We start from the raw sequence: 27,850 nt of genomic DNA, 5'->3' as shown, positions 1-27,850 counted from the left end.
CTGCTGCAGTTTCCACGATATGCATCTGAGGAAGTGAGCTGTAGCTCACGAAAGCTTATGCTCTAATAAATTGGTTAGTCTCTAAGGTGCCACAAGTCCTCCTTTTCCTATCTTTAGTGTACACATATTTTGAAATAGAGCTCTATACTTTGTTTTCTTTCTTTGAGATTGTGGCTTCAGTTTTGTAACTTGTTTGTGTGTGTAACATCTCTACATTTAAATACGTAGGCACTAGCAATTTTGTAACCACATGATTAGAATCTAGCTTAATAAATTTTGGTAACCATTTATGCATAAGCCTGACTTGTTTTCTCTGGTTTACTGTAAAGCAGCCAACACAATTAAAGAACCTCAGCCGTTTTGGCTCTAAAGCCTGGCCATTAGGTGAGAGTACTAAGAGCCTAGCGTTGAGTTGTGCCGCCTCCACGGGGCAAACTCTTGGGGCACCTGTCAGTCAATCCTGGCTGCCCGCTGCGAAGGAGCTCTGAGCTCTAGCAGTTAAAGTCACAGGTGTGGAGAGGCTCTTAGTGCTGCCATTGGGGCACCTGTCAGTCAGTATTGACTGCCCGCTGCGAAGGAGCTCTGAGCTCTAGCAGTTAAAGTCACGGGTGGTTAGGACCTTGGGGCATCCGTCAGCCTAGCCTGGGCTGCCCGCCACGAAGGGACAGTGCGTCCTAGCGGTTAAAGTCACGGATGGTATAAACGGGCATAGCTGGCACCTCACCAACCATCCTTGGCCGTCGGCTAACAGGTATTCGGCATGGGCAGCAGACAGTAGTATCTCTGTGGTTTCCCTGTACACAGCCAGGTGACGCTGCAGGTCAGTGGTAGCGTGAACTTGTGCTGCTGCTGGGGAGAGCAGGGCTCAGACACTGTTAGCTGGAGGCAATAGCTAACAGTTAGCAACAGTCAGGAAGCGGAGCCTGGCACAGTGTAGTGCACCACCTACTGTCCAACCATCTGTAGTGCCGGAGAACTAGCTGAGACATAATGTCTCCATGAAGGGAGCAGTCTAAGGATTTGCAGGAGCTAGTAAACAAGATTATGTAGGTTGATCTGGCCTGCAACCCAGGCAGCCAACAAGACTAGCTGCTCAAAAGGCAGAGAAATATGCCTCTCTGACCGAAACCTTGAGAGCTAAGGGCTACCAGGTTCAGACACACGCACTGATTGTCAGAGCCTTGGGCGCATGGGACCCCAGTAACAAGCGAGTGCTGAGAGGATGCAGAATTGGTCAATGCTACACTCAGCTGATGCGGCAACTCATGGTGTCGGATGTCATCAGGTGGTCGAGGGATATCTACATAGAACACATCACCGGACATTGGCAATACCAAGAGGGATGAGCTGGAGTGCCGATGAGAAGTGCAGTCAGGAAAGTGACTGAAATACTTTCCTCATGGATTGAATTTTCAAAATGGACAACCTACTTAATTCTCAATTACTGAGGGACAATCTCCATTCATTGTTATATTTTGCTTTCCACAACCCAACCTCTGTATAACTTTTTATGAGTGCTGTACCCGAGTATTCAGATTCTAACATCTAAACTGTATTGTTAAATCTATTCACCTAAATGTGGGTTAGTGCTGATTATGTACTCTATGTATCATATGACTTTAAAAACAAACTTTGTATTTGTGGATAATCTAAGCACTATACCCAGATGTACAGACACTCTTTTCTCAGCCTATGTATTATATACATTTCAATCACCTGCCTTCTGCTCTAGGGGATAGGTTTTATCCCTGTGAAAAGCTTGACTTTCACTGTATATTGAACCAAACTTTGTTACAACTATGGGTCTGGATCCAATTTCCTCTGTATGACCTACCAGCCGATGTGCCTGTAACGTGTGCACCTGATACTTGAACAGAGGAAGATGAGAGCTGGGAAAATTCCTAATATCTCATCCAGCTGTCCCACTAGCTGCCCTTTGCTAGTGTTTTATCCAGTCTCATTTCTCAGCCACTAGGGCTTTGCACCAGGAAAAGCTCCCAAGGAAAATAGTTACAGGACTCAGTTTTCCTTTGCTTTATTTCATCTATTGCTCCTACTTATCCCCCCATGTATCTCTGGTCTGATCTAATTCCTCACCCTCCCTCCCTTCTAGGAGCAGTAGAAGATTATGTCCCCCTGGAGTTAGTACTTAGCCCTCCTCTATTGATTGACCTCTTTCCTCATAGTGAATTTCTCTGGCCCCTCAACCATTTTCATTGCTGTTCCCTTAGCTCTCTCCCACTTTACGGCTACCTTTCTGGTAATGAGATGGCCTGAACTGAAAGAGATATATTTCAGGTGTGACGATAGCAGTGCCTTGTAAAGAGGGGCTCTTTCCTACCAAACCCTACTCAGAATCTTACTGCTAGGGGAGACATCTGCAAAAGAGACCAGACTCTTGTCTTTTGCTGCCTTCTTCCCATGCTGCAAGCATCTTTCCCTCACCCACATACAGACACATCTTGGACTGTTTCAGTATCCTTGCTCTCAGATTTCTCCCTCCCAATAAGCACCTGGGGGTTGGGTTACTTGTCCACACATATGTTAGCCTAAGTTGTATCTTATTTCATTTCCCGCCCCTAGAGCCTTTGGATTTCTCTGCCCTCCCTAGTGTCTGCGTCTCCTCACCATTTAGTGTTACCTGTTGGATTCATTGTTAGCCCTGGGCAAAGGGGCTGGATTGACATGGCCTGTCCCTGCTCTAAGGACCTCTGTCACAAGGACGTGGGCTATGTCAGCTTCCTCCAGTCACAGCTGCTTTCCCTTGTCCTGGAGGCCCCTACGCTTATTCCATCTGTGTGGCCCATTCATTTGTGGGTGCTATTTGCAGTAGTTGAGATGGCTCTGAGGGCCCAAGATAAGGCCTGGTTTAATTTGGAAAGGGCTGGATTAGAGTGCAGTGAGAGGGGGCCTTGCCTGTGGAATACTCTCCCCCTGCTTTGCCACAACCCTAGTTTAAAACTCATTTCTCTTCCTTGGCTTTCTCTGGGGCATGGGGGGAGATGAGTAGCAGGATCAGGCTCGGGATAGAGCTTGTTATTTTGGGAGAGTTGCATCTGAATTGCTGTGCTAATTTGGTAATCTGTTTCTTTATTTAGCCTACATGATGCTTTGGAGCTAGGTACAAAGCAGAGCAGGCTAGCTTGTGTGTAGTGAACACCAGCCGCCAAAGTCCTGGGGTGGAGGCTGTGCTCTTCACTCAGGAAAGGGGGGTAGTGTAGTATTTCTGAAACAATACATGCCCAGGGGACTGGCTTTCTGTCCCTCACACCTGCATCAGCATGAACAACTGCAGAAATGTCTGGGTGGGTTTCTCTATGTTATGGAGGAGCTCAGAAGAGATGATCATAATGGTCACTTCTGGCCTTTAAAATGTATGATTCGAGAAGTCCCTGAGCAAGAAATTGAGCCTATTCCCCATGTACCAATCACTGTGAGCAGTCTTTTATTAGTAGAGCCAGACAGATAAGTTGCTGTATGTGGCCTCCACAAACAAACAACTAACCTGTTCCCTCTTCACCCATCCCACCACAACTAAAGCATCTGAGCATAAGGGACTTGCCCATCTACCTGAAAGATGAATGAATGAGAGTTATATTCGACTGGAGGAAGGTTAATTAAGGCAATGCCCTCTAAGTGTGCCTAAGCAGAAAAATAAAAATAGCTGTGTTTGACACCTGCTGGTTTCACTGTGGATTGTGGGGGGCATAATGGGGGCATGACAGATGTGTTGACCCGCGCTGATTTCACAACAGGATGCGGCGTGGGGGCATATTTGACTCATGTTGATTGCACTGGGGGATGTAGCAGGGATGTGTCAGGGGCATGTTTGATCCATGTTGGTCTCACTGGGAGACATGATGGGAAGGGGCATGTTTCACACACTAGTTTTGCTGTGGGCACATGTCAGGGATGTGTTTGCCCCACGCTGGTTTCACTAGGGGGCATGGCAGGGACACAGCAGAGGGGTGTTTGACCCACGCTGGTTTCACTCAGAGGCGTGGCAGGGGCATGGTTTGAGATATGGAGGGTTTCAATGGAAGCATGGGATGACACCGATCCTTTTTCTTTGAGTCGTGATGTTTGCACAGGCTGTTAGCGCACAGCGCATAGACAGACTAGAACGGATATTTTCCAGCTGCCAAGTAGGGCAGCTCCCTCTCTGCTCTTCCTGGCTGAGTTGAGACAGTTTCCTGAAGAAGCAGTGGCATGCTTGGGACTCAGAGGAGGCAATTTCCCCTCCTTCCCTTGATCCCTTCTCGCCTTTAGCTTTGTGCACTAAAGCCAAAGCCACCCCTCCGAGCAGAGCTGCTGACTAGCCTCTCCAACTCAGAGCGCATTGCTGCTGGGAAGAAGCGTGCTCTCTTGGCACCTGCTGCCTCCCTGGCCTGCCCAGCTCTTGGCAGCATGGGGGTTACAGCAGACCGGCAGAGCAGGACAGTGGAAGGAGCCAAGGCACTGGGCTCTTCTAGAGAAGGGGCTATCACCTTGCGCAGTATTAGCTTCAGACCCATTCACTATGCATTAATAATACTGCAGCAGCACACAAAACAGGTTTGGGGGCAACAGAGGCAGCTCCTTCAGCAAAGGCACAATGCAAAAGCGAAAGGAAAGGAAAAGCAGAGATTCACACTGGGCTTCACCTAGCCCTGAGCTCCAAGAGGCCAGGAGCTTCTAATATGAGGTAGCAGGCTTCTACATTAACGTGGGACAAAGGTACCATGGAATCCATAAGGCATTTGCACTGGGACTTCTGCGCGGCCCAGTTCTCTGAAGGTCTCTGCATCCAGGACCAGCAGGAAAGTGTTTTGGTTCTACAGAATGAAAGACAGCAAGAGAAATGGCAGTGCTGGGTTCCACTCTGCCTTCCCATCCCCAACGCATCTCCTACTCCACAAGGAAGAGTCTGTCTGCACAGCAAGACTGCTCAAACCAGTACCCAAGACGGTGAGCCAGACCCAGTGCTACTCAGACATATCCTTAAAGCAGCTTTGACTCTGGAAACTAGGCTGCTATTTGGAATCTGATGCTCTGCTGAGATTGACAATTGCAGAGGATGTAGTGACTGCAAATAAACTCAGCAGTACAGGGACTGGAAAACAGATGAGCATGGGGAATAAAGTGTTGGGATTGCCCTCTCGAGGGCACCAAATCCAATTCTATGATTTAAAAACCATACAACAATTTCTTGCTACTTGTGAGACGTGAGAATGAGTTACCTGCAAGGGTGTGACCACTACAGACAGAATGACCCCACTGTCTTCTGCAGTGGCTTTAGGAACTGGCACAAACACGGGCTCCGAAGGGTAGAATCCATCCTCTTGCCAAATCTATCAGGCCAAGAAAAAAAAAAAGAGAGACAGAAGAGATGCACTTTATTATGATTTAGATACTGCTGATATCCAGAGACCTGAGTCAGGATCAAGGCCCATTTGTATTGTCCAGAAAGGCAGAGACACCTTGTGCCCTGAAGAATTTACAATCTAAGGCCCTGATCCTGCAACTAGCTCCACACAGCTGGACCTACTGAAGTCAGTAGAGCTCCACTCAGGCAGATCTCTGTGTCTAAGATGAACCCATTTATTTCCAGCCCATGACTAGCTGATCATCAAGGTTTAGAAAATCCCTTCAATGCTGAAGAGTCTAAAAGTCATCTGTAAATCTAGTAACACATGCTGTTGCTATATTCAAGTGTTTGTTTTGTGGCAGTCATTCATTTTAAAGGTCACATGCTTATTGGTACACTTGTGCCTATTATCAAGAGTTCTTGGCAACTAAACATACAAGCGATTAAAAAAAAATAATAATAATGAACCCCACTGACTTACTGGAGCTGCCTACACATTGCTCCCTGCAGGATTGGTCTAAATTAAGACAAGATGCAACAAGTGGGGACAGCAAACTAGTGGAGGGAATGCAGAAGGGAACAAAGGGGGCATAGACCAGCTCTGGGCATAGTGAGATACTTCATTCACAGATGGATTTCGCTCTGTTTTTCAGTGACAGCACATCAATAAAGCAGCCCTGAGTGTCCCCATCTGGCCATCATCCAAGGTGAACAAGAAGTCAAGTATTTCCCATTCTCACCACACCTACTGGAGCTAGATAAATCAAGAGCAGGACTGAGACAGACATTTTCCCACTGGTAGATAAAGAGAAGAGTAGCATTAAAGAGAGGACCACAACTGAGACATCCCCTCCAATCTTTCATATGCACAGTGTCACTACTTATCCTAAATAGGAAAGGGTCATTTACTGAACACTAAAGAGAGAGTTTTCAAAAGCATGATCAACATTATTATTCATTATTTCTGTTCCAGCAGCATCTCAAGTTCCCAGCTGAGATTGATGCCCTATTATATGAGGCATTGTACAAACACAGTGAGAAACAGGCCCTGCATCAAAGACAGGCTAAATAGACAAGCAAGGCACAGGGTGGATATTGAGTCATGAACTGACTTGCCCAAGGTCACACACCAGGTCAATGGTAAAGCCAGCAACAGAACACAGGTCTCCTCTATCCCAGTCCAATGGACCACCCGGCTGCTTCTAACATAGACCACCTGGCCATTCCTAACACAGAAAGTGTTATGATCTGCAGGAGGATCTTCTGGATTCTAGTTTCTAATCTGATGTTTGCTTTTAAAATAGGAATTCTTTATAAATGCAGCAGCTAGCCCAAGCCTGCACCAGGTTTTTCTAGGTCCTGTAAAATTTGCTACAACCATTAAGACATTGCCAATCCCTGTAGTACAGGGAGGGTAACTGAAACTAACTCGTCTGTTTTGATTTCAGCAATAACATAAAGGGGAGAAAATGTTTGCTAAATAAAAAAGCACCAATTAGTAGGAGAGATCACCTTTCCTTTTCCGAAAGCTGTTAAAAACAGTAAAGAAAGTAAGAGATGTACTTGAGTGTACTAAAAATCATGAAGTCATTACAGCTTAAATATTATTTGTTAGTGCTCTGGTGGGTAGGGCACTGATCTCTTGCCAGCTCTGCCACAGATTTGCTCTATGACCTTGAACAAGTTTCTTCACTTCTTGTTCATCCCCCTCCCTTCTTCGGTCTTGTCTATTCATCAGGGCTGGGACTCTCTCTCAGAGAGAGAGAGAGAGAGAGAGAGAGAATGCGCATGTGTGTACAGTGCCTAGCACAACGGGATCCCGGTCTCAGTGGGGCCTCTGGACACTACAGTAATACAAATAATCAGTTAATGAACCATTGTTGCAAAGCCAGGATGGACTGAGCCCAACAAGGGTTTCTTCCTGCACAAAGAGAGCCTTTTCAAAAACCTGTGATATTTAGAGTTTCCAGAGGCTTTTCCCAGCCAGATTATGACAATCTGGAAAGAGAGCAAATTTTCAGGGAGAAGTCTTGACCATTCCTGTAGTGTTCAATAAAGAACTTGCTCGTGTTTTTAAAGCTTGGGGAAATCTTACATAAAAAGGGAGACACCAGAATAACTACTTTGCGTTTAATTCATATCTTTCATCATTTCGATGCCTCTGTGGGAGGACATTCTTATTTCACCATAAACATGCCCCTGTTGTGATTTTGCCTAAGGTAATTCATTCCAATTAAAGCTAAATCAAAACAGGATGACTTTCTTCTAAAATAAGAATCCACACACAAACTTGCATTGAATTAAACCCAACTGAGGACTTATTTCAGACAAACCCCACCTCCCTTTGGCCCCTCAGCCTATTAGTGTTGACAAGGAAATACTGGTCTGGGGTTTAAACCCACCAAAGCAGGAAAACACTTGTGGCTGCCACAGACCCATTATGCCACTCAAGGTCCCACATCACAGGCCTAGAGATTAAGATCTGTCCCAGTGAGGTATAGTATAAACTCTGCCTAGTCACATACTGCACACTGGTAGGGCAGAACACCCTAGCTTTATGTTCATTGCCCCAGATCCCAAAAGCCTGAATTCCAAGTGCCCTGGAAGCATCACCTCCACATTGTGAATTTCACTGTATTTTTAGAGTCATAGAGCTTAAGACCAGACAGGCCCACCAGATCAGCTAGTCTGACCTCCTGTATTTCACAGGCCACCAGCACCACTCAGCGTCTGCACACTGAACCCAACAATAATCTTTTGGTACACACATTTCTGGTGCTGTGTTCATTGTGATAATGTGGCGGCACACCCTTTAAGATCTTCTTGATCCTGTCTCCATACCCAAGCCCCCTTCCCCTGCCCTGGTCTGTCCAGAGACCCAGAGATGTCTGCTTCTTGTGTTAGAGTGTCACATTCATGCAGTGCAGGGCAGAGAATGGAAGTGCGGGCCCAACCCCAGCCCCTCTGTTAAATAGATCCCAGTGCTGATGAGTGACAGTGCTGCCTGGGCTGCAGGAGGTCAGAAAACTCACAACAGCCAGTTCACAGGCCGAGTCATTGAATGGGGACAACTCCAGGGTCTTAAAGACTGTGTCTCACCTTCATTTTCTTGGTTTCTGTATCCATCTTGATCAGCGAATCCCCCACCAGGTGCCGAAAGCCGCAGCCATAGAAGAAGCGGTACTTCCTGCCGTTGCACCGTGAGTAGTTAATCTGGGGGAACTCCAGGCCCCCTACCTCCTCCAGGTCCTCGGAGTGGAGATTTTCATGCATGCACCAGACCTAGGGCAAGCAACAGAGCACAGGAGTGTTACTGAGCCCTGACCTGGGACAAGTGCTTCAATGCTGAACTGGTCTCATACACATGCTACACAGCTATTACAGGGAAGATGAAATGTTTGGCTTTGTTCCCTGGACACCTCTAGCCAGCCCATCTCAGAACCATGCTGGCTCCCTTATCCACTCCACACAAGGAAAAGACTTACAGCATTCTGGCATTTCAAAAGGGTCCATAAGGCTGAGCTATGGGGGAAAGCCTCCATACCAGCATCAGCACTCCAATGTATTGTACAGCACCTTTCAGCTTGCAGGATCCTAAAGCACTTGACAAGCTGATCCAGGGATTACTCCTCCACCACTGAGATGACTCCACCTCTGGGGCTATGTCTACACTGCATAGTAAGCCCAGGTCTGTGGGACCTGGGCTTGCAGACTTGGTGTGTCTGAGTCTGTGCTTGAGCATCCACATTGCACTGCAAACCCGGGCCTCCCAACAGTGTTAACGTGTCCATACAGCTCTACACAGACCTGAGTCAGCCCTTCTGCTTCTGGGTGGAACACGGGAACTGATTAACCACCCACTGCAGCACTACACAACAGTTTAGAGAAGGAGGCTAAGAGCAATCTTGTATCCAACTGAAAATGCAGGGTGAATTTTGGGATCAAAAGACAGAATTTGGTCAAGTTACACCAGGGCTAACACCCCAACTCATTCCAAAAGTGCCACAGGGGCTTTAGTGACCATGTGTGGTCAGGATCTTGGTTCTACATCTCATCTAAAAGATAGCATCTCCAGCAACACAGTGCCAGGGCTTTGTACTGACTTCCATCCAAACACAGACAAGCCTGATTCTGCTTAGGTGGCAAGATCTAAAAAGATCACAGGACAATACAATACGGGTGCACACAACCTTCAATGTAGTTATTTATGCCTGTAAGACGTACCGTCCCATCTGCTTCTTTCACAGCACTCGCTGATGTGTAGGGCAAAGGGCTGAGGTTCTGCCCCGTGGGCATGCTTGAATCCACATTCAGGGGTAGAACAAAGCGGCGGGGGAAAGCTCTGGCTGACGAGTTATAGATCTGTTAGAAAGAGAGGAAGTTACAGGGAGAGAGAGAGAGCTGAACAGGCTGGTGAGCTCAGTCCCCGGGGTGGGACATCTCGACTTTCCCCCCAATTCCAAGGCTTCCTGCTCTCTGATTATTTGTATTAGCATAGCACCTAGAGGCCCCACACTGAGGTTGGGGCCCCATTGTATCAGGCACCATACAGACATAGTGAGAAATAGTCCTGCCCGGGAGAGCTCACAGTCTAAATAGATAAGACACACAAAGAATGGGTGGGGAAACCGGCACAGAGAGGGGTAGTGCCAAGTTCACTCAGCAGGTCAGTGGCAGAGCCAGGAATAGAAGCTTGATCTCCTGACTCCCAGTCGACTGTCCCATCCACTCTGCCTCTCCCTCCTACCCAGCACTTTTTATTCCTTCCTCCTGGCCATTCCCCTGGCCCTTCCTTGGCTTAATGTCATTGTTACTTAGATACAAGTTTACAGCTTCTAAAACAATGAAACATTCTCATTTTGCCCACGATAAGAATCACCCACAAATCAATGAGACCAACTAACTCCAGGGACCGTAAAGCTCCCTCTGCATTTCCCAGCCTTCAGCTCAGCCAGCCTGGGATCAGCAGGTCCCATACAACAGACACAGAGACAGGGGCTTTACCTGATCCAGACCCTCCCCAGCTTTGCGCAGGTTTTGAAGCTGGTAAATATGCAGGTTCCCTTCACCATCCTGGCAGCAGAGGTCAAGGACCACACAGCCCTGATCTTCAAAGGCATTGATTTGATGGAAAGTAGCAAATGGCTTGCTGTAAAACTGCCCTGGAAGCAGCTGCAGTGAGACAAAAAACAGCTTTGTTCCTGCCTCCAGCAATCTCTTTGGCTAGATTCATCCAGTACTACAAATTCATCCAGTACTACAGAGTCCCATTTTCCCTTTCCATTTCTCCAGTCACACTTTTCGCACCAGTTTTTCTTAGACCCCAGCAGAATAACAGCTTCACAGCCAGTTATGGGCAGAACCAGATTCAGGAAATCTGGAGCCCAAAGCACACCATGACAAGGGCCCCTCCCACCATTCACCACCCCCCACCTGGAGTGGCAGTGGAAGGGATCCCTTCTCACGCCCCACAGAAGTAGGGACAGTGGCCGCAACACCCACATGGCACCTCCTGGGGAACTGTCACACTCCTCACCCTACACCTGGATCCCCACGTGACTTGGCAGGTACATCTCAGCCCTTGTACCTGCAACTCCAGGACTGCTTCCCAGGAGCCCCTAACTGCCTGTTGATCTACATTCTTTTAAGGGGCAGCACAGGGATTTCTTGCATTTACCTCTGCTCCAGCACCGAATAACTCCTCATCCAGGAGGCCTAACCATTCCCTGGTTTTCAAGCCAATACTACGGTAGTTCCTGGACTGACCAATACAGCCCAGGTTGCTGCTGCCAAAAGCCAGGGGCATTTCCTGTGGGCTCTAAGATTGACTGATCAGGAGAAATCTAGGCCTGCGTACCAGCTTGAATGGCAGAAGATTTACCTCTCCCGTGTGCTTATTCACCACGTGGAAGCGGGTTTTGTACTGCGGCTCCCAGTTTATCCCATCAGCAATGGGCTTCCCCAGGAGCTTGGATGTGATGACCTGAAACAGATTAATCTTGATGGGCTGCTCAATGAAGATCACGTAGTTCTCACTCATTCCTGAATGGACAGAAGCAGAAAATCAAAACATTTTACTCCAAAAGGCAAATGAGGTCACGAGAACTGCTGGGAGCATGGGTGAGTGAACAACCTGCCTCTGCTACTAGAAGCCAGTATGGCAAGTTGTAGCTTGTAGACTGTGTGCTGGATCTGCATGCAGAGGGCCTATTAGAGGATGGGAGGCACCTCACCAAAGCTGTGATAGTAGGAGGGTTTCATCTTCTCCGCTGGAGCGATGGAGCACAGAACTTTTGCTCCCTGTAACGTGTCATTGTGGTTTGACTTCTGCGGAGGAATCCGAATAATGTTATAGCTGGAACCTGGAAAGGAGAAACAGTGTCCATCAGCCCAGAGACCCAGGATTGACCCAGTCAGCACTTCAGGGCAGGCACCAAACAGGTCTGTGCATTAGCCCTCTCCGTGTTCAGAGTCCCAATGGGTCAGTCTTCAGATACAAGACATGCCAGATGAGATTTTCAAAGCAAACTGGGGGATTTAACCACACAATTCCCACTGGAATAAATCCCCCAGCCAGCTTTAAATATTTCAATCACCCACCCCTGAATCCCATCAGGTGCTGACAATAAATCCCAGCTAATGAGCTCTTAAAGCTTTGGCTAGATTCATCCAGTACTACAAATCCCCACTTCCTGTGGAGCACACACTCATGCCTTCTCCTTTCAAACAGTCTTCCTATTTCTTTTATTTATTGGGCACAAGGCAATGAAAGCTCCTCTCTAGCCATGTGTTCAAGTTCTCCCAAACCCATTCCTTCTGTCACAGTATACAGGCTGGCCAGAGCACTCCAGTTTGAGATCAACACAGAATGGCAATTCTTTGATTGTCCCAGGAGAATACCATGTTGACAAATACATTTTATGAACAGGAGCTGCAGTGTTAATGCCTGACCATACCCTGACACATGCTGAAATTCAGATTCAGTTCACAGCAGAACCCAAACCCACCCCCACTTCTCTATCCACCTGCCAGGGGCGCCATTTCAGATTTGGGTAGGGGGAGGCAACTTTAACTGGGATTCCAGGGGCTACTTAGGCACCTGAAAATTCTAGGGTTTTGTTGCCGATAATAATTTGGAAATTAGCTAATAGGAGCACTGTATCTAATTCCTATATAAAAAAGAGGATTAAATAAATTAGACCCACTCGCCTCTAATACTAACATGTTCTCACATCTTGTGTCAAATCACTTAAGGGACACCCAGGGTAGGTTTAAAATTGTAATGTATATTCTTTGTTACTAACTCTTAAATACAACAATTGTAGAAAAATCTAGATGACTTTCTACCACTTTTTTGCAGTTCATCAAGCTTGGAATAGATCATTTAACTTTGGAAACATCCTGCTAGGGCAAGGCCCCATGAGTTTATACTGCACCTGCCTCACTACAAATAATGGACTAGAAACTAACCTTAAACAGGAGTGAAACTGACACTTTCCAGTTACTTTCACAGTACTGCCAATCCCAAATGTTCAAAATCATGAATCAGGCTCACCAGAAATAAGATTGGCTTTACAATCATGAGATTATGTAAAAATAATAGTGTTTTTATAAATTTGGTGTTAAAATGGTGTTTTTTTTTAATTTGCCTTCTGCTTTTTGAGCCTTTAGGGTGCACTGGGTCACATTCTGAATCTTTCCACAGCCATGAGGGCTAGAAACTTCATTTTTCTTTAAGAATAAAGGCTGAAACCATCACATATCCACTTGACTCCAGGAGCTGAGGCTTTAAGGAAAACAATTAGCATGAGATTCTTGACAAAATCATTAGAGTTGGCAACACTGCTTTTACTTCTGTTTAAAGGCTAGTTACTTTCCAGAAGGCTCTTAAGCACAGCACTACAGTGACTGAGTTGCAGTTCTCACAGGAGAATATTTAAAACCAAACACCAAGAAAATTTTGTATTTTAAAGTTGAGAAAAAACCTAACGCTTCTGAGGTATCTCAGGGCCACTACAGGCAGGAATGGAAAATAATCAGGCACAGGAGCTCTGGGCAGCTCTTCCTCTAGAAAGAAAGTTGGAGAGTCAAATCTTCTAGTCCTTAATCCAGTAAAACTTCTACTCCCCCCATGGACTTTCTGTATGACCTCAGGCCAGTGCCTTAGGGACAGAATTTCAAAGGTTTTTAGGCACCCAAAGATGCAGCTAGGTTTACAAAGGACCTAACCTTCTAGGCGCTTATGAAAATCCCACTAGGTGCCTTAATGCCTTTGAAAATCTGGCCTTTAGTTTCTCTGTACCTCAGTCCCTGATCTGTACAATGGGGATAATAGCCCTGCTCTACCTCACCGAGGGGCTGTGAGGATAAATAGGTTAGACCTTGTGAGGCACTCAGATACTGTGGGCCACAGGGTAAAGTAGGAAGTTCTCTATAAAGTGAGCTATAGCTCACGAAAGCTTATGCTCAAATAAATTGGTTAGTCTCTAAGGTGCCACAAGTCCTCCTGTTCTTTTTGCTCTATACTACTGCTATCCCTTCCCCTGATTTTGATCCCTTTTCACTTATGCCCCCAAATCTCACCCTTTTCTTAACGTAACCTTGGCTCAGAGGACTTGGCTGTATTTTTTCTGAGTCCCCTGCGTTCCCTCTAAAACAGCTTCGCCCACGCCCAGGGATTCCTGTTTTACAGGTTTCAGAGTAGCAGCCGTGTTAGTCTGTATTCGCAAAAAGAAAAGGAGGACTTGTGGCACCTTAGAGACTAACCAATTTATTTGAGCATAAGCTTTCGTGAGCTACAGCTCACTTCATCGGATGCATTCATCTGTTTTACAGGCTAGACTTCCAGATCCTTAATTTAATCACCAGCCCTTTCTTATCTCTTATCTTAGTCACCCTGCTTCTGTTTGTAAACAAAATACTGACTCCCTGCCCCAGGGGCACATCTCCTCTGCAGAACTTACATTTCACAGGTTTCAGAGTAACAGCCGTGTTAGTCTGTATTCGCAAAAAGAAAAGGAGGACTTGTGGCACCTTAGAGACTAACCAATTTATTAGAGCATAAGCTTTCGTGAGCTACAGCTCACTTCTGAAGAAGTGAGCTGTAGCTCACGAAAGCTTATGCTCTAATAAATTGGTTAGTCTCTAAGGTGCCACAAGTCCTCCTTTTCTTTTTACATTTCACACTAATTCTGTGCTGTAGTTAAGAACTCCACCTGAGAGCTTGCACACCTCCTATACGAAACTCTCACGTCCCCTCCCCACTAATGGGCGCCCCTGGCACCTGCCCCCATGCTGAAATCTAGGCACAGCTTCCAGCCCCAGAACAGGGGGTCCCATTGGATTCCTTCATCCATTACAGCAGCAATTTCTTCTGATTTGTTCCAAGTCTCACTAGTGGCCATTTCCACATAGCTATTGTCAGGCTCTGCTGTTTTCTCTGCCTCATTAAGAGAGTTGGAGCCACAGCACCAGCTAAGCTGAGCAGATAACAAAAAGCCAGTTTCCTACAACAGGGCCTCAGTCAGAGGAACTGGAATCAAACCTAAGCATTTGTACTAAGCTCATTATCACAACATCTGAGCACCCACAACAATGGAATGAGGACTCAAACCAACCTCACAGCTCCTGGGTCAAAGGGAGAAACTAGAATTCTGAGTCCAGGTGAAATTTAATGATGTTTGTCTACGGAATCTGATCCCCGCCCAAGTGGGATTGATGGCTTGGTAACTCAGCCATCGCGAGGCATGTGCTGTGCATGATCCTGTGGGGGAATACGAAGCTACATGCTGCTGAAGCACAAAGGAATTAGCACAGCAAGAATGAAAGAACAGCAAAGCCAGGGAATTGTTCGGTGAATTGGTGCAAGCCAACAGTGTCAGATATAACAACACGGGGTATTAGCTGCTTTCTCTGGGCTGAGGCATACTGGGGAGGAATGTCTTTATGCAAAAAGAAATTAAAGTTGGTTTTGAAGAGCCACTCGAATAGGGTCATGGTTTTGCACAATATCTTCCTAGTATTGGAAAATCTGCTACAGAAACTGATCCCACCCTAACCCCTGGCTGCAGAGGACAAAGGATGGGGATCAATCCTGGCACCTCAAGTGCAAGGGAATATGGACTAATAGGTTTTCTACCACCACACTCCCCCATCTGTAGGAATTGACAAATTGGATCTCACAAGTGGTCTGTCTAGTCCACTATTCCAGTGGCCAGTACTGGCTGCTTCAAAGGAAGATTCAAGAAGCCCTGCAGTTTTGGGACAAATTGCCACCAGGGAGGTTTCTTCCTGTCCCCCAGTAATCAGAGGTTGGCTCATGCCCCGAAATATTGGGGTTTATCTCTCATCCAGAGCTCTTGGTTATTTTAATCCTTGCTATTCTAAATCTTCTTGTTATCCATAGAAATGTCCTGTTCTGAAGCCTGCTAAGCTTTTGGCCTCATAGACATCTTCTGGCAATGAGTACTACAGGCTAAATGGACATGACTGTATTTAAAAAAAAATTAATCCAACTGTGCCAGTGTTTAGTCCTTTCAATAAACACCTTTATTCAGGTTTGTTTCTGACAGCTGTCCTACATCAGTTTCACACTGTTTCATAACTGGGAACTGCAGAGAGAGTAGCTACAGTGCTGCAGATTTGGGGGTGATGCTTGAATGTGCATAATTTGGCACAACTGAGAATAACTAGCAAGGAGTGGAGTACTTTTGGCACCTTAGAGACTAACCAATTTATTTGAGCATAAGCTTTCGTGAGCTACAGCTCACTTCATCGGATGAATGCATCCGATGAAGTGAGCTGTAGCTCACAAAAGCTTATTCTCAAATAAATTGGTTAGTCTCTAAGGTGCCACAAGTACTCCTTTTCTTTTTGCGGATACAGACTAACATGGCTGCTACTCTGAAACCTAGCAAGGAGTGGGGATTTCACTATAGTGTCCAGGAAGGGTCAATGCACTCACTCTACTGCAGGCTACTGCCCTCATAATAATTTTTCTCTTCCCATAAGGAATGCTTGAAGGCCCCAACCCAAAGCCCATTTAAGTCAATGGAAAAACTCTCACTGATTTCAAAAGGCCTTAGATTCAGCCCTGACACTTTATGTAACTTCCTTAAAAAGCATCCTCTCTCTACCAAACTGATCCACATGTGTGCATGACACATCTCATCCCTACCCAGGGCAGTGCCCTGAGCGTCTTCCTCACCGCTCACAGAAAGGTCTGTGCTCACTGGGATGAGGCAGTCACCCAAATCACATTACCTGAAGAGGCCAAACATTAAGAGAACAAATGTCATGGTGAGACTGACGGCAGCCACAATTTAAGACTGATTCTGCTTTGCTGTCATTGTGTCCCACAGAGAAATGGGAGCTTCCTCACTTTGTTAGACTCCACCAAAAACCCCTCCTTACAGAAGCAGCATGTAGTCTGCCTAGCCACCCGCAGGACTGGCCCTACCTCACCCCACCCTGCTTCCCAGAGCAGTTACCCTGCCTAGCCTCACCATGTTTCCCATAAGAGTTGCCCATGTTGTATGCTGTCCCATCAGGCTCATAATGTGGATGGGCTGTTGCTCCATTCACCACAATGAATTTGCTCCAATCCACCTGCAAATTCAAAGATTTTCAGAGTCAGAGCAGGAATCACTTCCGAGCAGCAGCCATAAGCCAAGAAGCAGAAAGTCACATCCTTACATTCCTTCTAAATTATATCAAAACAATATAATATCAGGCAGTTAAGAAGGTGCCCCTCCTAATAGTACCCACCATCACCAGATAAGCAAGGAATCTCTTTAAGATGTTTTAAGAAAACTTTGCTTGATAGCATTCTCTCTGGCAAGGAATCACTTATCAACAGTTGTGATTGTGAAATTAATACTTCTATTGTATTGTCTTTATGTATTGTCCCTACTTCTCTATTGTTTATCTGTATGGTCTCTGTCTCGTTCTTTGATTGTTTCTGTTTGATTGTTGCATAACTAATTTTGTAAGATTTAAGTCAACTAAGGTGGTGGAGTATGATTGGTTAAAGAATTATTTCGCAATATGTTAGGATTGATCAAAGAATTATTTTGTAATACTTCAGTAAAAATGACTGGTGAAGGTACAGCTAAGCAGGACTCAAGTTTCACTATATAAACTGGGATCCAAAAGAAAGTTCTTTGGAACGAACTCCAGGACACAGCCCCAAGATCAGAGCTGCAAGACCTCAATACCCTGCCAATCACACCATGCAGAAGCTGGAGTCCTCAGATGACCTGATCCTGACTGGCCAGCAGGAACAGTTCACCTGCCTTGTTGGGAGTGGTGAGCATTGTATGCTTAGTGTGTGCATTCTGTTTTGGTGACTGTTAATAAATAGAGGTTAAGGATTACTATGTAAGGCTCTTTCAGTGGTAAAAGACCCCATAAACCCACAAAAGATTACGCCCTGAGCAAGTGTAGGTGCCTTTCCGCTGAAGCCCTAGCAACAGGGAAAGGGTCGGGGTACCTAAATTAACCGAGTTATGCCTTGAGCCCTAGGAACTGGGTAAAGTTGGGTGCCCTAGTATGCAGGTAACACTATAATTTATAAAGCAATAGTATCTGGGCACTACTCAAGGCCCAGGGCATGTGAAGGAGGGTTGTCCAGTGGTCAGGACACTAATTGAGGACTTGGAAAACATGGATTCAAGTTCCTGCTCTTCCAGAGACGTCTTGTGTGACCTTAGCCTCTCGGTGCCTCAGTTCCCATCTGTAAATCGAAGATAAAAGCACTCACAGGGATGATGTTTGGATTAAAGCTTAAAGAATGTGGGGTGTGTCGAAACCCCAGTAATGGAGCCATATAAGTACCTAAGATAAAGATGGCCCCATTGTGCTAGGTGTGTCCAGGCATGCAATTAAAAGACAGTCTCTGTCCCAAAACTATCAGTTCTATTGCAAGCAGACAGAGACATTTGGTAACTGGTGTGTTTTCTTCAAACACCAATATAGGCTATGCAAAGATGCAACAGAGTTTAATATTATCTACAACTAAAGATTTTCTGGATAGCAAATGTTGTAGCAAAGGTCCCATGCACAACTTAATTCTAATTCTATCTTCATGTGCTCATAAGTGTTCAGAATTCTCCTTTGTGGCTGCAACTTTCTATGCTTAGACTTAGTCAAAAGGTGAGTCTCTTAGGGAGAAAGTCTGATGGAAATGCACTGAAATGTCCAAGTGTGAAAAATACACTTCTCAGCCAAGATTTTCAAAAGTGACTAGTGATTTTTGGCTTCCCAACTTGAGACACCTGAAAGGGCCCAGATTTTCAGAAAGTGCTGAGTGTTCACCCTCTGAAAATCAGGCTCTTTAAGGTGTCTTGAGTTAGGCACCCAAAAATTCAGGGCCCCAATTTATTAGCCACTTTTGAAAATATTAGTCCACCTCTTTAAAAATGGCTGATGAGAATTTGTATGTCCGGGTGTCTCCACTTGGCTGAACTTTACCACTGAAACCACCCCCATGGCATCACTTCACTGGGTAATAGTCCCTGGCAAGGGTTGAAATAGGTATTATGCAACCACCAAAATCAACTTAGTTGGATACATGCAGCACGAAATGGCTGCTAAGCTTAGAATTTCCATATGGCTTGCAACTATGGCACACAGTGAATACACGAGAGCTCTAACAGAGTGTTGGGTAGGTGTGGCTTTGTGCTGCTGTTCCGCCACAAAGGAGAGTTTGCCTAGCTCCCAGCTCCGTGCAGCTGTAAACCGTCCCAGTAAAAGCAGCCGCAGTTTTTAATCGGTTTCTCCTGTTCTCTCCTTCCTTGTGTTTTTCCCCCTCTTTTCTATTTTCTCAAAAAGCCTATGAAATTAACATGCCAACTAAATCTTATAGGAATGGAGCATTAAGGTTAGAAATGTAGGCCATGATTCTGCAAGCTGTTCCAGGTGGGCAGATCCCTGCATTCTTGCAGAATCCCCTGGAGTTAATGCAGCTGTACACAGAGCAATTTGCAAGATCAGGGCTTTAATCTGATGTAAACGCCACAAAATGGCAGAAGACAGCAGACAGCTTAATCTGAAATGCAACAGCACATTCGGTGATACGCAGGTGAACAGCATGTAGGCTAGTGCACAGGATGAACACAATGGGGAGGTGGGGTTAGCCAAGAATTCAAGGAGCATGCCGGGGTAGGGCTGGCTTGGAGTTGGGAAAGGTTGAAGGAGATGAGGGGAGCAGATTGGGTGGGACCATGGGGTAGGGCAGAGCATAGGCAGGAGTGGAATTCTGTAAGAGTATTAACATCTATAACCTTGATGTTACATGGGTATATATTTTTGCATTTCCGTACACTGGAATCGCCAGACAAGACCAGATCCTGCACTTCATGGACAGTGACCAAGTTGCGAGGGACCCTGCTCTACCCTTGGTTGAAAACATAACTGACGTGAGGAGTCCTCCAGTCTAACCCTGCCTGCTGCCAATGGCTGTGACTGGACCTCAAGCATGGCAGCTGCTTTACTATTCACCTCGATCCTGCAATGCCCTCCAGCACATGCACCACAGAGGGATTTTTAAGACCATGGGGTGACTGGCAGTGACTGTAGATTTCCTGGCAATTCCAGTATCTGCCACAGAGAAGTCATTTTTGCCAGGAGAGAGAGGTACAGAGGATCTCAACAACAGCCATGGATTCTTACCATGTTGGACATGCAGGTTGGACACAAAGACCAAGAGGGTCTTTGGGAATTGTCCCCACTAGCTGCCATCCTGGGAACAGTGTGACATGATTCCCCCACGCCAGGTGCTAAACCCGTCATCCCACCCACTCTTTACCTTCTCCTTGGTTTCCAGGGTTTCTGGATCCACTTTCTGCATGAAGTTGGTCTCGGTGCTGACATAATAGTCTCCCTTGTACACCACGTAGTTCACATTGGAGTTATCCGTTGGCCCTGAAACAAAATCCGAGAGTAATGCAGATGCATTAAGCTCACATCTCACTACAGCAAGTTAGGCATATTTAAACAAATAAACCAGTTTTCCTAATGACACAAATCCCTTTCAGGACAGACAGGACAGATTAAAACCATCTGGCCAGCAGGACCTGGTTACTTGACAGCCTTAGAGTGTGAGTGCACCTCACATTGCTGTGTCTGCACTGCACAGTTGACTCAGTCTGAGCACCTGAACCCAGGTGTAAGCCTCCCCTCTGCAAAGTCTTACCCACATTACATTGTCCTCCTTGTTTCTGCACTCACCTGTCTCTCTCTGCAGGCCTACAGCAGGGTTTTATACATAATACTTAGTCCTGCCTTGAGTGCAGGGGACCGGACTAGATGACCTCTCGAGGTCCTTTCCAGTTCTATGATTCTATGGTTTTCTTTCTTTTCTATCTCAGTGATCTATAGCAGCACACAGGGCTCTACCTATGCAGGTGAGTTCATGCCAAAGAAAAGACTTGTTTTTAATGCAAACTGAAGAAATCTGATTCCTTTTGATTCAGGTACTACTAAGTCATTGTGCAGGCTCATTTCAGTGTCTTGCAACTAAAGGAAACCAATGATATTACAAACGGAATGCAGACCTGAGGGAAAGGCAACCCCTGGCGAGGGCTGAGATATTCTTTATTATAAGGCCAGACAACCAGTTGCCAGTATTTATCAGAAAGCATGAGCAGAGAACCCAGATTGCACTCTGTACAGGAGGCCAGGTCAGCAATGTAAAAAGCAGAAGCAGGCCCCATACTGGGACAATGCAATTCAAATTCAATGCAAGGGGCATTGTCCCATCACTTGGGACATTAATTGGACTGGACAAAATAACAGGAAATGTACAAAAGGGGATTATCTGTCACTGACTTCTAATGGGAGTGCAAGGGGAATTGATTGAAGGAGACCTGGGAGGCATTTTCCTTCTCTTAACTTCACTAGGGTCTTGTCTACACAAGAGAAGAAATCAGTTTGTAACTGAACTGGATGCACTGAAATAGTTTAAGACAAACATTTCAGCACCAACATGTGAAATAGATTTGTTTCACCCTGCACTCACGCTAGCATTGTCCTAAACCATTTCGGCTGCAATGTCCTCTGGATATCTAGCCTACAATTCCTAGCTGAGCTCCTGGACGCATTCTAGATTGCAGAAGGCTACGACTGGTTATTAAACCCACTGACAGATGGCCTGTTGTAATTATTTATTAGAGCAGGTAGGGCATTTCTAGGTATGGACACAAGTGTTCTACAAATGTTCTAGAGCAGTGGTTCTCAAACTAGGGCTGCCGCTTGTTCAGGGAAAGCCCCGGCCAGGCCGGGACGGTTTGTTTACCTGCCGTGTCTGCAGGTTCAGCTGATTGCGGCTCCCACTGGCCGCGGTTCGCCGCTCCAGGCCAATGGGGGCTGCGGGAAGCGGCGCGGGCCAAGGGATATGCTGGCCGCCCTTCCTGCAGCCCCCATTGGCCTGGAGTGGCGAACCACAGCCAGTGGGAGCCGCGATCAGCCAAACCTGCGGACACGGCAGGTAAACAAACCGGCCCAGCCCACCAGGGGCTTTCCCTGAACAAGCGGTGGCCCTAGTTTGAGAAACACTGTTCTAGAGGCTTTAACCAATTTAATCTCCCAAGTGTAGACCAGACCAAAGGAGCAGTCAGTGGGCCCTGACTGATTTGCAGGGAAGGAATGGGATGCAGGCTGAGCTGCATTTGCTGGTTTCATACAGGTAGCTTCGCCCCTCCTCTATGCTTCACTCAGGAGATAGAGTAACAGCCATGTTAGTCTGTATTCGCAAAAAGAAAAGAAGTACTTGTGGCACCTTAGAGACTAACCAATTTATTTGAGCATGAGCTTTCATGAGTTAACTATATTTCCTTCAAATGTACCTGAAGCGAATCCTGTGAGTCACCATCCACAAATAACCTGGTTCTATCTAAGCAAACAATACACTATAAATTATTAAGGCTATGATTTTTTCATGGATATTTTTAGTAAAAGTCATGGACAGGTCATGGGCAATGAACAAAAATTCACGGAAGACGTGACCTGTCAGTAACTTTCACTAAAAACATCCCTGATAAAATGGGGAGGGAGGAAGGTCCAGCAGTGGGGGCTGGGGAGCTCCAGGGAATCCCCCACCACCCAAGGGGCTGGGGAGCTCCAGGGACTCTCCCGCCACCCAAGGGGGCTGGGGAGCTCCAGGGAATCCCCCGCCACCCAAGGGGGCTGGGGAGCTCCAGGGAATCCCCCGCCACTCTGCAGGACTGGGAGCTGGTGTGGGCCTGCTGGGAGCTGGGACAGTCCTCCACTGTGGCGGCTGGGCTGCTGCAGGGCCCCAATGTCACGGAGGTCACAGAATCTGTGACTTCCATGACATCCGTGACATACTCATAGTCTTAACTATAATCCTACAGCTAATGGTACGTCCGCTTCGGTGTGCCATCCTCTCCTCACCCGTATCACCCTCCCGCCCCTTACCGCAGGAAGGAAAGGAATAACCTACATACCCTAAAAGCTTAGCAAGGTGTGGGGCTTTCAAGACAGGTTTGTACTAAAACCGGCAGATTGTAAGATGCTCATTACGGCACCCTACAGGGTGTTGCTTGTGAGAGGAGGTGCAGAATTTACACAAACCCTGGAACAAGGTGAATCAAATTTGGTAACAAACCCAAAAGTTAAGTAAATGGCATCAAAGGGACCAATGGCGAGAGGTGCTGAGCTACCAGTGCTCCTGTCAACTTCACCTGGAGCTCTGGGTGCCCCCAGCACCTCTGGAGACCAGGCCCAAGGTGCACAAACAGTGAGCTACATTTCTGATTTTGGGTGGAAACAACATGGGGGGGGGGAAGGGGAGCCAAAATCCCAAGTTAAGTGTTTCTATTTCAGCTGAGTTTGGCTTGGAGTTGTTTCTTCAGAGGGGTGATCCCCACAGAAACATGACCACTCAAAGCAAAACCACTAAAACTTCCACACAGCTCCCTTCAAACCTAAAAACTGTTCCTCCAAACAAATATCACCCACTTGGGATGCATACCACCTCCAAAAACATTGCTTTCAACTAAGGAACATACTTACGTGGCATCTCAAACCACGAAATGAAGCGACCAAAGATGCTCTTGCATGGGTCCGGCATAGCCAGGGTTCCGAACTCCGAGACCATGATCCGATTGTGCTGGCTGTTAGTCACATAGGAATCACTCTGCAGGAACTTGCTCCTGTAAGTCACGATGCCATTTTCCAGTTGGAACTGATGCAGCAGGGCCATGCCATCAAACCAATGGTTAAATCTTCCAGCCGAGCAGAGAAACAAAATTACAAGAAGGATCAGTGCAGTGCCGCATCCTCCCACGCCTTCTCCTAAGACCCTGGTGTTTGTTATTATCTGCGCTATAATCTGAGAACCAGATCCTACAAACACTTTTATCATGAAACAACTTTGTGTGTGTCTGTGTGTGTGTAAGAGAGCACGAACACAACGGAAAAACTCAGACATGCAGCTACTCATGTGCCTACATGTTTGCAGGCACAGGGTCCAAGTTTAGAGACAGGCTCAAATTATCAAAAGCATCTAGGGGTTTGTCTACACAGCAAGCTACAGCAAGTCTCAGACCCCAGGTGCTAAAAATAGCTGTGTAGACATTTGGGCTCAGGCTGGAGTTCAGGCTCTAAAGCCTGGAGGGGGGATGAGGGCCTTCAGAGCCCAAGCCCAAACATCTACCCAGCTGTTTTTAGGATGTATTAGCAGCAGTATTGTAAGCAAGACACAAGAAGTAATTCTTCCTCTCTACTCCACGCTGATTAGGCCTTGACTGGAGTATTGTGTCCAGTTCTGGGTGCCTCATTTCAGGAAAGATGTCGACAAATTGGAGAAGGTCCAGAGAAGAGCAACAAAAATGATTAAAGGTCTAGAAAACATGACGTACGAGGGAAGATTGAAAAATTGGGTTTGTTTAGTTTGGAAAAGAGAAGACTGAGAGGGGACATGATAACAGTTTTCAAGTACATAAAAGATTGATACAAGGAGGAGGAAGGAAAATTGTTCTTTTTTACCGCTGATGATAGGACAAGAAGCAATGGGCTTAAATTGCAGGAAAGGAGGTTTAGGTTGGACATTAGGAAAAACTTCCTATCTGTCAGGGTGGTTAAGCACTGGAATAAATTGCCTAGGGAGATTGTGGAATCTCCATCACTGGAGATTTTTAAGAGCAGGTTGGACAAACACCTGTCAGGGATGGTCTAGATAATACTTAGTCCTGCCTTGAGTGCAGGGAACTGGACTACATGACCTCTCGAGGTCCCTTCCAGTCCTATGATTCTGTGAAGCACAACAAGCCCCATAAGTCTGGCTGTAGACCCAGACTTTGAGACTTGCTGTCACAGGCTGCTGCTTGCAGTACAGATGTACCCTAAGAGTAAGTCTGCACTGGAATAAAAGACCTGCAGCATGGCCATGGCTCTCCCGGATCAGCTGACTCGGGCTCGCAGTGGTTGGGCTGCGGGACTAAAAATTGCTGCATAGACCTTTGGGTTTGGGCTGGAACCCAGACACTGTGGCTCTCCTCATACGTGGATCCTGGAGCTCAGGCTCCAGCATAAGCCCAAATGTCTGTGCAGCAATTTTACAGCCCCGCAGCCTAAGCCCATTGAGCCCAAGTCAGCTGACCTGGGCTAGCCACGAGTGTTTAATTGCTGTGTAGACGTGCCCTAAGTGGCTTAAGCGTCTAAGTCTCATTTCCAAAAGTGACTTTCGACACCTAGAAGCCTGAGTTCCGTTCACTTTCAATGACTCAACCTCCTAAGTGCTTAAGTGTCTTTTGAAAATGGGCCTTAGTGCTTCTGAGAACGTTACCCACAAGCTTTCATGGACTGAAACTATGTTGTTCTACAAAGCCCCTGCATGCTTATGGTGCTGCAGAAATAGAACACAAATTAGGGTTGTCTTCACTAACTCTTAGTGCATGGCAAGCTGGGGTGTAAATCTATCCTCAGGAGCCTGCTGTGAGCTGAATGTCTAACCAGTCCCTAGTATGCTTTGGTCTACTCCTGTTTTGTTATTTAAAGCCCCTTGAGCAAGAAACAATCTGGGAGCAATGGGCCAAACTACAGCACTTCGCAGAATTCCATCCCCTCCACAGAGGAGATGCCCTGTGAGGCCTTTTGAAGAAGACCAGTTTTTCAGAGGTAGAACATCAGGTGTGCTAATCTCCATCAGCCACTCTTGCTCCCATCCAGTCAATGTGAAGATGAGCCAGCTCTGTGGGTTTGCTTGAGTGACAGACCATCAGTCAAACACTGGCTTGGGTTCTAACTTGTTAAAAATATAGATCTACATTTTTTTGTTTTGAAATGAGAGAACACCAACCAGCGTGAGGGCTGGGTTTGTTTTTATAGCCACATAAACAGCTTAGTGTAATCAGGATGGCAAATCATGCCTGGGACTACAGGGTGGGCGTGGGAAGTGGCTGTTACAGACAGAGCACTGGGAGTCAGGATGCCAGGGTTTCATCCCCAGCTTTGTTAGCTCATGTTGTGGCCTTCCGCTGGTCACGGCCTCCTTTAAACTGTGGAAAAACACCTTCCTACTTCCCAGGGAGGTCACGAGGATTAATGAATCTGGCTAGTAAAGGTGCTGAAAGCTTCTTGATGAGAGAAGAGTTTGTATTAGAAGAATGGGATCTATAAGCATTTCCTCATGGTCACACACCTTCAGAGCTAAGGAAGGCCTCTAATGGCTGATGTATTTATGCAGGTGCCTTCTAGGTTTGACCAACCCCCAGCCTGGAATCATTAGAAAGTACAATCAAATCTAGACTTACTTCTCCTCTCCAAACTCAAACTTCCCAGGCCCATTCCTTAGCAGGCTGCCATTGAGCCACTTTGGAATGTGCCCTTTGACCTTTGTCAGGATGGGCTGAGGAGTCTCTTCCACACTTCTCATTAGTGGCGAGATGCATTGCAAACCCTTCCGGTTGCTGAAGGTGAGCGGCTCCTGTTGTGGGCTCGGCAGAAAGTCCTTTAGAACTGCGAAGAACAAATAAGAAGTTAGAAGACAGCAAGTGACTAAGGCCCTTAGTGCTAAAGGCTACAGACTGACAGCCACCAGCCTAGATATCTGCAAGTCGGGCTTGGAGTTCCATGACAAAAGCATCCTGCAAATAACCAAAATGCAACCGATGTTCAAAATAAAACTCTGCTTCCAGAGTTTCTGTCACTGCCATGGGGAGCTGAAAATTCAGTGCATTAAATCTTACTGTGATTAATCCAGCACAGACACCTGCAAGGTACTTTTGTATGTTGCAGAGAGGGAGGAAATGAACTTTTCAGGAAGACTAAGCTAATATAATTTATTTGAACATGTAACAACAGTAAGTGAGACAGACATTTGTTACGACCATCTAGAGAGAGAGACTATAATGTGCCCAGAAATAAATATGTTGCAACCTAAATAGAGATAACACAAAGTGGTGCTTATAGATTCCCCGGAAAACCTCATGCTGAACTCCTCCAAAGGCTCTGCTCTTCCACCAACACCAGTGTAAGAGGATCTGTTACAGAGTCTATGCAGGCACCTAGGTCTCCCCATTGAGTGACGGTCCATTGTAGTACCAGGTGGGCTGGGCACAATGCAGGTATGGAAAGCAGTACAGAGGAGCCACCCTAGCACTACTACAGCCCAGACCCAGGCTCAGCCAGCCTGGGAGCAGTGTGCAGGGAACATGCTCAGTCCCAGGGGTTTCCAATCAGTGGTGGGAGGTGATGCATCAGTGCAGGGCAGTACCTCTCAGTCAAGCTCTCAAGGCTTCATTATCAAATGTATTTCTCTGTTCACCTAGATACCTTGGTGATGGGTGCATTAGAAATGCAGAGGAGACCGGACACAGGGGAACATTTTTATACAGCTTGTTACTTAGTTAACTGGCTCCCATGGCCCCAGGGTGGCTCTGAACACACACTGTAGAGGCATAAAAAGCAGGAACATACCCCGAGAGAGCAAGATCACTATGTTCATGCCCTAGGGGATACATGCAGCTTGTCAGAGATGCAACAAGTCAGATGTCACACATGACTCAGCAGGTGGGGCGAGGGCACATCTGAGTATCTGCCGGGGACCTGTCCCTCCTTCAAAGTAGGTTAGTCACATCTAGGCAAAAGGCACTTTAGTCCCCTAACAGTCATGCCTGCTACTTGCTTTTGGAAACCAAGAAGAATTAGCTTTGTTTGTAAAAAATAAAACAAACTCTCTGTATAGTTGCTGACTGGGATATGGGATTGGCCACCTCCATAAAAGCCACCATTAGAACAAACAGCCTTCTCTGTTTTTTTGTCATGCAAGACCCCTTTTTAATCGTGGCACCAGCAAATCACCTGCTAGGCGGAAAGTCCCCTGTGCTGCAACAACTGTAGAACAAAGGTCAGTTCATTGCAAGAGCTTCTGCTTCTTAGCAGCTTTCTCCTCTATTTTACAGATCACATTCTTTCCCCCTTCTGTGGCATTGTTCTCTCTTAAGATTCCTGTTTCTTACCTGCTCTGAGAGCCAGACAGCT

The 27,850-nt window shown here is 46.4% G+C and overlaps 1 protein-coding gene across 4 annotated transcripts in view; it reads right to left on the bottom strand.

Moving 5' to 3' along the window:
- Window positions 1–3,422: 3,422 nt before the first annotated feature.
- BCO2 (beta-carotene oxygenase 2) overlaps window positions 3,423–27,850 on the bottom strand; it is an 82,669-nt gene continuing 58,241 nt past the window's right edge. For all 4 annotated transcript variants that reach the window (XM_073320801.1, XM_073320799.1, XM_073320800.1 and 1 more), the window contains 11 exons: window positions 26,122–26,326; window positions 23,381–23,592; window positions 20,154–20,269; window positions 16,852–16,954; window positions 11,581–11,709; window positions 11,229–11,389; window positions 10,352–10,519; window positions 9,572–9,709; window positions 8,447–8,629; window positions 5,220–5,330; window positions 3,423–4,814 (listed from right to left, as the gene is read on the bottom strand). In XM_073320801.1, coding sequence (XP_073176902.1) covers window positions 4,701–4,814; window positions 5,220–5,330; window positions 8,447–8,629; window positions 9,572–9,709; window positions 10,352–10,519; window positions 11,229–11,389; window positions 11,581–11,709; window positions 16,852–16,954; window positions 20,154–20,269; window positions 23,381–23,592; window positions 26,122–26,326 — 1,640 coding nt within the window. In that variant the 3' untranslated portion in view covers window positions 3,423–4,700. The remainder of the gene's footprint in view (window positions 4,815–5,219; window positions 5,331–8,446; window positions 8,630–9,571; window positions 9,710–10,351; window positions 10,520–11,228; window positions 11,390–11,580; window positions 11,710–16,851; window positions 16,955–20,153; window positions 20,270–23,380; window positions 23,593–26,121; window positions 26,327–27,850) is intronic.

The sequence above is a fragment of the Lepidochelys kempii genome, chromosome 22 (assembly GCF_965140265.1).
Source record: "Lepidochelys kempii isolate rLepKem1 chromosome 22, rLepKem1.hap2, whole genome shotgun sequence".
NCBI classification, from domain to species: domain Eukaryota; kingdom Metazoa; phylum Chordata; order Testudines; family Cheloniidae; genus Lepidochelys; species Lepidochelys kempii.
This window is presented reverse-complemented; position numbering and strand designations above follow the sequence as displayed.